Genomic DNA, 13523 nt, shown 5'->3' on the forward strand with positions numbered 1-13523 from the left:
CATTTAACAGATTTCTTTACAAACCTTACACACTTATCAAGGTGAGTTTATCTTATTATCCTATTTAGAATATACGTATGTAAATTATGTAATATCCTACGTAAACTCTGTGAGACAATGTAGTTGTTATCATTGTATCAGAATAGCTGATAATGTCTGAATAAATTATTAAGGTGAGAAATTAAATTATACTAGCTGCACGCCCCCGCTTCACCCGGGTAGCCATTTATCGTATTTGAAATAATATAAACTATTCTATATTTTAAGTTTGATCAAACTGCACATGGTGTGAAAATTTAATTAAAATCGGTTGAGTAGTTGTGGAGTCCATCGATGACAAACAATCTGGCACGTAATTTATATATATTAAGATAATTTATGTAAAACTAAAATAAATTATGTAAAACTAGTTTTTGCACGCGGCTTCGCATGCGTTATCTATTTTATCACGCAAGTCAGCTCATACCCTGTCATCAAAATCCGTTCTATAGTTTCACCGTGATTGACGGACAAACATCAAAACAAACGAACTTTCACATCCATTATATTAGTGTGATAATTTTTTTTTTGTTTTTTTTTAATTTTATTGTGGGATAGGGAAGCGCTTGACTACCATCTCGCCTGCTGGTAAGCGTAGATGTAGTCTAAGATGGAGCGCGCTTCCCTAGGAGGTACCTGTTCACTCTACTTTTGAAGATCCCCAAATTATACCCGTCAGGGAACACAGACTCAGGAAGCATGTTCCAGTCCCAGATTCTGTGGCATCATTACATATTATTACGTAATGTTATGAATAATTAAAATGTAAATTAGACATGATCTAAGGAACAACTACAGAGTTTCTAGCCGAAAGTGACTCTGTCTTCTATCCATCTATCTGTCTGTCTATCTCTTCTATACGAACCACTGAACCGATTTAAATGAAAATTGGCACAAAGACAGTTTTTATAGACAGTTATATAGACAGTTTTTATCCCAGAAACCAAACAGGAATGGGATCTACGTGAGAATGTCTATCTATGGACTTCGTTATTAAATAAATGTCTATATTAATATTATAAAGCTGAAGAGTTCGTTTCTTTGTTTGTTCGAACGCATTAATCTCATGAACTGCTGGTCCGATTTCAAAAATTAATTGAGTGTTAGATAGCCCATTTATTGCGGAAGGCTATAGGCTATATATGTACCACCGGCGAAGCCGGGGCGGACCGTTAGTTTTAAATAAAAGTGATCAGACTATGAACACGTGGCATTTAATGAATAACATTATTAATACATAATTGGCCATCAAAATGCGTGTTGAATTAGAATCTGTTTGTCAATTTCCACTGCAATTTTGTGCACAAAGCCCCCTCATTTGGCTCGAGTTGATACAAATTATAGTCAACTGTTGAGCCGAGATTAATGCGTGCTATTCAACCTATTTTACGGCAATTAATTCACAATATTTTTGAAATGATAATCCTATCCTATCCTACTAATATTATAAATGCGAAAGTTTGTAAGGATGTGTGTGTTTGTTACTCTTTCACGCATAAACTACTGAACCGATTGCAATGAAATTTGGTACGTAGATAGCTGGACAACTGGAATAACGTATAGGCAATCTTTTTATACCGATATTCCTACGGGATACGGACTTACGCGGGTGAAACCGCGGCTGCTCGTAGTATATATATTCATATTGAATATATATATACTACTAAATAAATGTTTTTAGAATCGAGTCATTCTATTACTTTATAATAATAGCATTGTCTCGGAAACGAAACTCAAAAACGGTTAAACGAATTAAGCATTTTTGTTTGGTTGCATGTGTCTCCGCTGGTTTCGGAATTACAAAACAATTGTATGTGCGGAGCCGGGGCCAGCATCTAGTTTAAATGTATGTTTGTTACTATAAAACGAATCCTAGAATATTAGCAAGGCGTACTTAATGAAGATTGTCTTTCAGTCAGGGACATTGAGTTTGCAATGTGAAAATAACACTATCTGTCTATCCGTCTGTCTATCTCTTCTTCACGAACCACAGAACCGGGCCAGGCGGTATTTAAAGAAATATGTATACAATAAAAGGACTCACTAAAATAGTTTTTATATAATAGGACTAAGTACACAGTAAAAAAGCAATACTAAAATTAAACCAACTCATTATATATATATATATATATATATTACCGCTGTCACTAACGCAACGTTTTAAGTCTCATAAATATACTTACATCAGAATAATTTAATTTCATTTCAATATTCCTTGTGCTGGTTAAAATTGTTAAATGCTGACCAAATATTGTTGTATTGTAATAGTTATATTAATACCAAATACAGTCCTAATTTTCCTTTGTGTAATCAAACTATCTAGACCTATCTCCCGTTACTAATCCTATCTCTAAAACATATTATAGTCATACTAAGATTACAATCGATTCCCATGATATACAACCGACGTCGACGATCTGACATTACAAAATTTAAACATTTCATTTTTTATTAAAACTAGATCAAAAGTACCTAAAAAGTATCTAAAAAGTAAATGAAATGAAATGAATAAAATGATATATTCTTTATTGTACACTTAACAAACAATAAAACAACAAAAAAAAAAAAAAAATAGGAAATGTCGTGCAAAGGGCGGCTTTATTGCTCAATAGCAATTTCTTCAAAGCAACCAAAGTAAAATGTATGTATTAAAATATACATGCCATTGTGTGATGTCACTCATAGGGAGGACATGGCTTGCTTCTTTAAGACTTCATGCACAATCTGGTGTGTATTAATCCGTTTTCCGACAAGACATTACATTGTAAAGTGTAATGATATACATATCAAGGGAAAACATCAGAAAGAAAGAAAGAAAGAAAGAAATCAGCTAAGTAAGTTGACGAATGTGTTATCACGTTCGCTCAATGCCATTATTTATTGGAAAATATGCCTCGAATGTGATGGTTGAGAGTTGAGAATTATTTTATCAAAAACCAAACGTATATTTTATTGGTGAAAGAACGTAAATCCTACTAGTGCTACTAATATTATAAATGCGAAAGTTTGTAAGGATGTGTGTGTGTGTTTGTTACTCTTTCAAAAACTACTGAACCGATTGCAATGAAATTTGGTACGTAGACAGCTGGACGACTGTAATAACATATAGGCAATCTTTGTATCCCCATATTCCTACGGGTTACGGACATATGCGGGTGAAACCGCGGAGCGCAGCTAGTGATGAATATAATTTGATTTAATTCTGATTTGATGAATTTAGGTTTGAGATTCAAAGATTGCAAATTCAAACCCGCAATAAAACGATATTTAATTAAAAAAAACTCAAAACAATGTGAATTGTGAGATTCCCATCAAAATCACTGAAAAAATTGAATTTTATAACTAATTTTAATAACAAATGAGAAATACAAATTTCTTTAAATCTGCAATCACGTAAATAACAAATAACATACGGTCTATCTCATAAACCTAAAATAAAACCAAAAAAAGTGACAAAAGGCCCCTCGTCAGCAAATCAGCATCATTTTAAAATGTAGATATGTTAAATAGATATATTACTACACTAACTTTCAGAGGGGATTCTGATTCGGAGGTGACTATGAAAAACGACTCACCACATAGCCATAGTAGCGTAAGGAAGCCAGCAGAATGCAAACACGAATACAATGATGAGAGTCATGCGCAGCGTGCGCTGGCGGGCGCGCTCCAGCACGCGGCGGTCCGAGCGGCGCAGGCGCACGTGGCCTATACCATTCGTGTGCTCTTGTTTATCTGTGGGTAATGCGACTCATTTGTTTTATCTTTACAAGCGACTCTAAATCCCTTGAATCACTTTATTTAAAAATGCCCTTTTTATTTCATTGCATAGTTCTAAAGATGATTGTGTATAGGGACAGACAGCGCGTATAGACTGTAATGAATAAAACTTATATGGCCGTGTGACAAAATGTTGTACAAATCGATGTTTAATATTCGTAAGTTAAGAATTCCCTTTAATTGCAAAAATATTACAAGATAAGTAATAAGTCAAATGGATTTATTCATATTCAAATTTTAACCAAACACCTAATGAAAAATAACCAATATTCAATGAATGAATCTAAAAACTATTTGCATGATTTTGAATGAAAAATACATTTATCAACCAGAATCCTACGTTATTCCTTTGTGACAAAGGCTATTTTCTCCCTTTATTTTTATGTCAGGCAACCTGAAAAAAAAGAAAGAAACGGACCAGAAAATAATTTTTATTTTTCAACAGACCGCCACCGCCCATAAACGAATGCAGAGTTTTAACACATCAGCAATTGCATCCGCTTTTAAATGGTAAGGGATAACGAAAGAATTGATGACGAGAATGAAGAAATAGACTGCAAAGGGTTTGTATAAAAGTTTCTTTATAATACTTTTAGTATGTGGTGGTCGAGCGCGCTTCGGCACGAATTGGGCCAGCTCGCACCGGGGAAGTACCACACCATCACAGAAGACCAGCGTGAAATTGAATACTGATGAGTTTCGTTCGGTGAATGGGCCAGAGGCCTATATCCTTTTCCTTACCCTTCCTAGTCCTTTCCTTTATCGCTCTCGTCAATCCTTTTTAATCCCTTCCCAATTTGAAGTCGGTAATCCATTTGTAGAGGCGTAAGGTCTGCAATCGACAGTACGCCTCTTCAAATGTTCATGAGCGGTGGTAGCGCTTACCATCAGGCGACCCATCAGCTCACACAAAACTGGCATACAATACACGGCGCGTACTACTATTTCAAGTCGATCATCTGTGGGGATGCATCGTTGTTTAAATTCATACGTCTACATTGTGTCCAATTCAATAGAACATTGTAAATACCAACGAAATTGGGTATGGAAATAGGAATATGAAATAGATGGACGTAGCATAATACCCCATAAAGGGAAATAGTATTTCATTTTATATCAGGCACTATAGCGAAATTCTGATAATTAGTTCCACACGATCTAATGCTGAACGTCCAATGGCAAAATAGGCACATATTTTAGTTCAATTTCAATTTTATATTCATTATATTTACTTGCAGATAAAAATTTGCAAGCTTCCAACGCTATTTCGTTATTACATACTTTCAAACAATGCAATTAAATTAAAACAATTTTAATATTTCGTCTTATTTAGTATTCGTTGCAACAGTTACGTCATGCTCGTGAAACTTTTTTAGAGCAACGGTTTTCCTTGTGGTTTACTAATTTTAACTAACCAACAATGATTATACTAATTATTTTTCCAGAACAATATACTTAGTTACCCTTAATATTGTATTTGAAGATGTATTATTGTGCTAGTGAGCTGGTGGTTTTCCTGTTGGAAAGCGATCACCACCACCCTGTGAACATACGAATATGTCGCGAGTGTGGTGAGAGCCCTTTAAAGGAATTAGGGATGAGGATAGAATTGACCACGCGAAAATAGGAATAGCCTATATTATGACAGCACTAACTCCTTGTTTGTAATTTCATAAAGATTTCCATCCATGTTACCCGTGTTTTTCATGTTGGGGATCCTTAATGTAATAAATAAATTGACTAGGTCTCCCCCACTCACCGAGCGAAATACAAAAGCATAATACTATTTCGCCCGTCTTCAGTGGAGGTAAGGTTCCATCCTAGGTGCGAGCTGGTCCAATTCGCGAAGAACCGTGCTCGACTCCCACATTTAAAAAGTTACACTCACATTAACATAGACCTATTCATTTCTAAAATAAACCGAAAGAAACGTACGCCAATATTATTAATTATGTTTGGTTACCATAAAAATATTTTCCCTGTATTCGTTGCTATGGCGACGTCTGTTGTCAGCTTATACTCGTATACCAATTATTATTCATAGAGTAGTGTAGGCTGCATAATAATTTAAAATTTCTAATAATAATTAAGTATTTTTCCTTATGCCTGTGAATTGCTTTTATGTCATAGAAAGTAAAAATGTCGATGATAAAAAGAAACGCCCACTTTACTTCGTTACATTGGCTGGGAGGAGGTGTTTCATCCTACTTATATTATAAACTAGCATTCCGCCCGCGGCTTTGCTCGCGTAGTCACGGGTAAGATAGACTCGGGGGGTTACCGACAAAGATCCCGTTCCCGTTAGATTTCCGGGATAAAAACTATCCTATGTCCTTTCTCGAGTCTAAAACTATCTCTGTACCAAATTTCAACATAATCGGTTTAGCCGTTCTTGAGTTATAAATAGTGTAACTAACACGACTTTCTTTTATATATGTAGATGTGAAAGTCTGAAATAATGTATCGATGTTTGTTACTCTTTCACGCACAAAACTGTTTTGGGATTTGTTTGAAATTTGGTACAGACATAGATTATATTCTGGATTAACACATAGGCTATATTTTAGAAGGTTCCACGCGAGTGAAGTCGCAGGTTCAAGCTAGTAATAAATATTCATAATTTTGCTATATATTAGTATGTGAAAATCTCTAAAGAGAGTATCCTTCACATAAAAAATAAAAGAATTCAATTCATGTAAATATTATAATAACGAAAAAGAAAGATTGTAAAAACCGTTATAATGTAACTTGCGATGTTAAATTATCGAAAATAATGATCCGTATAATTTGCTTGTCTATATAATATATTCTAGAGATGTTTATTTTTATAAAATTACTAGCTGCACGCCCCGGCTCCGCCCGGGTAGACATTTATCGTAATTGAAACAATATAAACTATCCTATCTCTCAAGTTGGATCGAACTGCACATGGTGTGCGAATTTTATTATAATCGGTTAAGTGGTTTAGGAGTCCATTGAGGACAAACATTGTGACACGAGATTTATATATATGTTTGTTTCTCATGTTTTTTTCACTTTCCGCAAAAAAATCTTCAAGATTAAAAAGCATGCTTAACTAGAAGTTTTATTCTGTATACTACCCTATGACTGAAGCTTCAAATCAAACAAAACTAAGGGTGACCGCTATTAAAAAAGAAGACGTGGGACAAACTCCTATTTTTAAACGTAATTATAACAACAATGGTGGTTCTTAACTTATATCGTATGTAATTTTAGTTTTATAAAGGCTGTAGCGGGTCTGTATAGTTCATTGCTTTTTCATCCAATCGATATTGATTCTTTTAGCATCTTGTTATAATTGGATTCTCGAATAAACACATTTTTAATGTATTTTGTGGCATCCAATTAACTTTCCTTACATAATGAAGGAGACATACGTTTTATATTTAACGGAGATATTTACTTTGAGATATATTCAAGGCGTTTTTTTAAGCTTCACCTGTATGTTTGTATGTAAATGACTCGTAAACTCAGTTTTAACTCATCTGGAACGGACAGATTTAATTCAAACTTTGTACACATATGAAGGATCGGTGGCCTTCCTAATAACTTTATGAGTTTATCCTATTATCTTGATAAGGATGGCTAGTCTATAAATGCGAAAGTTTGTAAGGATGTGAGTGCGTTTGTTGCTCTTTCACGCAAAAACTTCTGAACCGATTGCAATGAAATTTGGTACGTAGATAGCTGGACAACTGGAATAACGTATAGGCAACTTTTTATCCCGATATTCCTGCGGGATACGGACTTACGTGGGTGAAACCGCAACCGCAGCTAGTTAAACTATAAGATCCGTAGAACATTTTGATCTATCTATACATATGCAGCGCTTGTATATAGCCTCGAATTCACAGAAATCATTAAGAGATAAAGTATATAATATGAAATTAATATTTCCCCACTCACACTAAAGTTCCCAATAGTCCGGTGAGAACAAACTCATTTGTGAGGTCTCAGAACGATGAACCGCAAACCGGTTTAGGTCCCTCGCCAAATATTTGAAAGAGAAAATTGAACGTAATATAATATATAAGTAATATTGTGACTTACAGGTTTATGTCATATCTATATAATAATATCATGAAGAGATTCTTTGTTCGGTTAAACGCCTTAACCATGTCGGGTTTGAATAGAAAATTGTTTTTGTGTTGGATAGCCTATTTATCGAGAAAGACTGTAAGCTATATGATAGCACGCTACGACCAATAGGCGTGTACGTAACGATACATGTGTGATATATTGAAAACCATATCTATAAACTTTTGTATGCCAATTAGTTGGCGAGTTGTGCGGGCGAGAAATTAATTTTTATATTACTTGCTAACCATAACTCTGACAAATACATTCATTTCTTATACAGTGATGTATCACGTATACATGCAACGAATTAATATTGAAATAATTTTGTTTCAGCATTTCTTGAAATTAGCGCGTTCCAATAAACAAATAAACAAACTTGTCAGTTTTAAATTGAATAATGACAATGCTGCTTATTACTTCGATATACATAAGTATTATGTAAAACCAAAATGTAAAGTTGACTTGATTTCAAAGAGCAAATACAGAGCCTCTTGCTGGCTTCGTCTCTGTAGAAACTGCTTTCCGTACCAGTGGTAAATGGTTAAACTATGTTACGACGATAGTATTTTCTTGTGTTTGATTTTACGCGAGTATAATACATTTAGAAATTAAAAACTTTTTAACGGATTTTCAACGTGGTCACACCCTCGCTCACTTCGCTCCTCAGTCTCCCCGTGACCACGCTCGCTGTAAAGTGTTCGAAACGTCGGGTTAATAATATAATGAATAAATCGCCTGTAAAATCCGTTAAAAAGTTTTTAATTTCTTTATGTTACGACGATTCAAAAGTGCTTCTAGAAGAAGTTTAATTAAATAAAGAAATTTTTTGAATTTATATTGGATCTATCTATATATTACTTGAACAGATCCTTATTTTGCTTCGTATGTTTGTATGCACATAAAGGGTACGAAACTGTTTATTTATATATTCACATACAGGCACTAACAGGTACTAGAAAGGTTACGCCATTCAATAGTTAACGTGTTGTATTTGAACACCTGCGTTTTCTTGGAACAAATAATACTGAACTTTCACAAGTGATAAACTGCTCATACTTTGTTCTTTGACATTACACTATCACTCCGAGATACAATAAGAAAGAATAGTGAAATACGTTTGAAGAATCGACGAAAGATAATTGATCGTAAAAATACCTCAGAACGCGAAGTTAGTGAACTTTATATGCCAAACGCTAGTTTTGAAATAACAGTATTTTTTATGAAAAAATTACCTAATCATTATACAACATCTAAAAGTAAAAAAAAGTTAATATTATAAGCTTATATCTCACCAGAGAGCTCCTTGCTGCTGGCCTGTATCTCGCAGAAGATGCGCACGTAGCACGCGGTGATCACAAGCAATGGGACAAAGTACATTGCGCACGCGCAGAACACGTTATACGCTATCTCCAAACGAGCGCTCGCGAACGCGTCAAAGGAAACGCACTGCTCAAAGCCAGCCACGTACGGGTGTCGCTTCACTCGAAATACCAGGCTCTGAAACAATATATGAATGAAAATTTATTGTACAAGAGGCCAGTTTGACTTCAACCAAATTGACTTTTCTATTATTTCAAAATTTCTCATTTATAAAGCATTTCAATGCTATAAAACTAAAAATTAAATTTACCAAAGGCCGCGTTCCATCGATACAATATTGTAATCATTGAAATAATGTTTCGTATTGGTTGTGATGGTTCTTAATCATCTCAATAGATGGCGTGGGGTGCCCCTTAGGCACATGAAACCGAAAGAGTAGAGGAAATTCGATCACTGTGGCAGGATCACGGGTGGCCGAGAGGCTAGGCGTTGCTACGGTTAGGCAAGAAACGCAGGTTCGAATCCTGCCTCGTGATCAAATTTTTTCTATTCTTTCAAAATTTCTCATTTATAAAGCATTCCAATGCTATAAAACTAAAAATCAAATTGACTCAGTATAAAAATTGACTCTGTCAAATTCTAATTCCAAATTAATATATGAACTGGTGAGAAATATCTAATCATTAGAGTATAAAAAGTCTTCATGCATCGTTGAAATAATTACGAACAAAAACGAATCCTTCTTCTTTGCGATATTACTAGCTCCTTGTTTCAGCTTCGGGGTTGACTCGGAAGCAATAAAATATTTCCTATACGCTCCTCTCCCGCTATTGGCCTCCTTTCGTATATCTTTATATGCTGCGTGGGGCCGTTTTTGATTATATTGACATTTGAGCTTTTAAATATTCCGTTCCGATTATTTGTTCCGATTTTAATATATCAAAAAGTAAAGAACAGTTATTGAGTTTTAGAACATTGTGAATTGAATAGATTTCTGCAACATTTTATGCTTTATCATAAACTCTTTCCCAGCGCGTGTGATGAAAACCGTTTTATGGCAATATTTTCACTTTGACAAAGATAAAATAATGCTTTACTTCTAACTTTGGCAACCCAAAACTAATGGTTTATAGCAACTGTAGCAATTAATTTATTTTTGTTTTGCTTGCACATTAAATATAGATTTACTTATTTATATGAAGGAACGTTGGTTCTTAAGATCCACAGTTTTTCTAGTTTAAAAGGCAATGTATATAGATATGTAAGGTATAATGTTTGGCAAAATAAAGATTTTATTTATTTATTTATATTTATTTAAGTTATAAGGATTAACGTAAATTACTACAGTTAACTATTTGCTGATGACACCTCGTTTTTTTAAGTTAATAGAAATCATACTGACCCCAACATGATAAATAATTTTGTAAAAAATGGCCTTAATCCGTTTAAAAACAGAAATTTATCGAAGTGTATTTAAATATATCGAAGTGTAAAAGATTTCGTCTTCAAAATGGATGACGGTAAATTTGCAAGATAAACGATTACTTTAAATCTTTAAATTCCTTTCTACTACAATAAGAAAAACAAATTAACTTAAACACGACTCATGGCACTGTTGACACATATAGACGCAATTTTTTATACAATAACGCCCATAAGAGTTACTAAAGCGATATGATTAGTGACGTCACTTGTTTAAGTACCAATAAAGATATTATTACCTGTGGTAAGCTGCACGCGAGAGCCACTGCCCAGGCGCAGTAAAGCATTTGCTTGCTTCGTTTCCGCGCTTCTGATAGTCGTAAAGGATACACCACCGCGAAGTATCTGAAACAAAATGAAATAAATATAGTTTAAAATCTCACTTGCATACAGACTATACGTAAGCCAATTGTTTAAATTTGGCGATCCTAATCAGGACATTAAAATAAACTCATGAAATTATTGTGCTGTGACCAAGCCAGTTTTGAATTAAATCCGTCTCTTTAAAATGGGTCAAAATCGACAATAAAGTCGTCGGTTACATGCAAAAGCATATAAGACATAAGCAAAAATTACTTTTCAACAATCCTACTAATATTATAAATGAGAAAGTTTATAAGGATGTGTGTGTGTGTGTGTGTTGCTCTTTCACGCAAAAACTACGAACCGATTGCAATGAAATTTGGTAAGTAGATAGCTTGACAACTGGACTAACATATAGGCAAATTTTATTGACTTACGCGGGTGAAACCGCGGGGTGCAGCTAGTATTTGTAAAATTTTAGATGAATAATACAAACGAGTCAAAAATTGACGATATCGGATGAATTTTAAGTATGAGTTATGAAAGACTAAATATTCTTTAAAAGCTTGCAAGTTGTTATACAATATGTATTGAGTGTTGATATTAACTGAGACTGCCTCACGTAATTTTATCGATAACTAGCATTCCGCCTGCGGCTGCGCTCGTGTAAACTGATCAACTCACGATACCTTGCAACTCCAGTTCCCATAGAAATAATATTCCATAACATAAAATGTGTTTTCAATAAATTGGTCCTCTCTGTCATATTGCTGCTTTTTTTGTCTTTTTAAAATTTATTAGCGGCAAATATAAAGTATTACCATATCTATTTTTAATTAAAGAAAAACTAATTAATACTAATGATTATTACTATACGTTATATTACATAATACGATATAGTATAGTGTTCTAACATACATAGTTTTATTATTAATTGAAACTCTCTAAATAAAACTTTTAATTCTATTTTAATACAATTTTGTAAGACGAATAATTAATTATTTTGATATACAGGGAGTCGCGCATGTGGTGTATGCACAATGGAACCTGCAGTAAAACGCTGATTACGTAAAAAGTGGAGCAAACGTAAAAATAAAATTAATTGATGTTTTTCTTCAAATGTACGTTGACATTCCTAGCTTCGAGTAAACGACATATTATACCGCTCCGCTAATACGGGTATTATGTCAATTAAATAATAATCTTACATAAACGCGAGTGCGGTTGGCAAAGGAAAGCGTGCTAATATTCAGGGTTGTACACATAAAGTTTTTAGAATTGATTTAGTTGAAATAACGCGTCAGGAATGTTATGAAGTTTTTCAACGTAGTCTTATATATAAAATTCTCGTGTCACAATGTTAGTCTCTATACTCCTCCGAAACGGCTTGACCGATTCCTCTGAAATTTGGTAAGCATATTGGGTAGGTCTGAGAATCGGCTAACATTTATTTTTCATACCACTAAACGATAAGAGTAAGGCAGAACAGCGTTTGCCGGGTGCAGCTAGTTAGTGTATAAAAAGCTATACATTCCTTTGATCTTAGTGAACTTTAAATACTTTAATTAAACCTTCGTTGTACTCTTAAGCGAATTAGTAAGCGCCTGCCTTTACACATATATGTATACATATTATAATATTATTGTGGGAGTCGAGCACGCTTCGGCACGTATTGGGCCAGCTCGCACCGGGGAAGTACCACACCTCCACAGAAAACCGGCGTGAAATAGTGGCATGCCACTGTGTTTCGTACGGTGAGTGGGGGAGCCGGAGGCCTATTTCCTTTTCCTCACCCGTCCCAGTCCATTCCTTCTTTCCTGTCATGAATTCGTTCCTTTTCCCTTACCCACTAAAAGCGGGTAGCGCATTCGCAGAGGCACTACCTTTGCGAATGTTCATGGGCGGTGGTGATCGTTTACCATCAGGCGAACCACCAGCTCAGTTGCCCGCTATGATATAAAAAAAAATAATAATAATATACATAGCAATAAACAACATCAACCCACATATAAGTTTTCTCACTTTTAATTCTTTAAAAAAAACCATACGAACATATACTTGAGAACTAAGTCACCAAGAAAATATGACAAGATCCGTATAGGAAGAACTGAATATGGAACCAGTTGCATCTTGAAATCGTATGATTTATAAAAATGATTATTTTTTAAACACTTTTTCGCAACCGGGCGTTGGTATAAAAGTGCCTCATGTACGTTTTGTGATTTTAATAAATAATTTAATTAAAATGTTTGAACAGGGTAGAAGATCACAAACATAAAATAGGTTTTAGCTGTTTATTTTCTCTCTTTAATGCAAATAATGATCGTAGTTTTTCATACATTTAGTATCCATATGGTAGAATGGCTACGTAATTAGCACTTATAAATATTCTTTATGTATCAACTAAAGCAAATTTACCTTTAAATTTATTTAATTTTTAGTTTTATAGCATTGAAATGCTTTATAAATTAGAAATTTTGAAAGAATAGAAAAAATTTGAT

General features: G+C 34.2%; 1 protein-coding gene across 1 annotated transcript in view; it reads right to left on the minus strand.

Moving 5' to 3' along the window:
• LOC119839148 (gonadotropin-releasing hormone II receptor-like) overlaps positions 1-13523 on the minus strand; it is a 51176-nt gene that overhangs the window by 11758 nt on the left and 25895 nt on the right. Inside the window, exons 3-5 of the mRNA XM_038365351.1 lie at positions 10959-11064; positions 9210-9414; positions 3615-3771 (exon numbers count right to left, since the gene is read on the minus strand). Of these exons, the coding sequence (XP_038221279.1) occupies positions 3615-3771; positions 9210-9414; positions 10959-11064 (468 nt within the window). The remainder of the gene's footprint in view (positions 1-3614; positions 3772-9209; positions 9415-10958; positions 11065-13523) is intronic.

This window comes from Zerene cesonia, unplaced genomic scaffold, assembly GCF_012273895.1.
Source record: "Zerene cesonia ecotype Mississippi unplaced genomic scaffold, Zerene_cesonia_1.1 Zces_u009, whole genome shotgun sequence".
NCBI classification, from domain to species: domain Eukaryota; kingdom Metazoa; phylum Arthropoda; class Insecta; order Lepidoptera; family Pieridae; genus Zerene; species Zerene cesonia.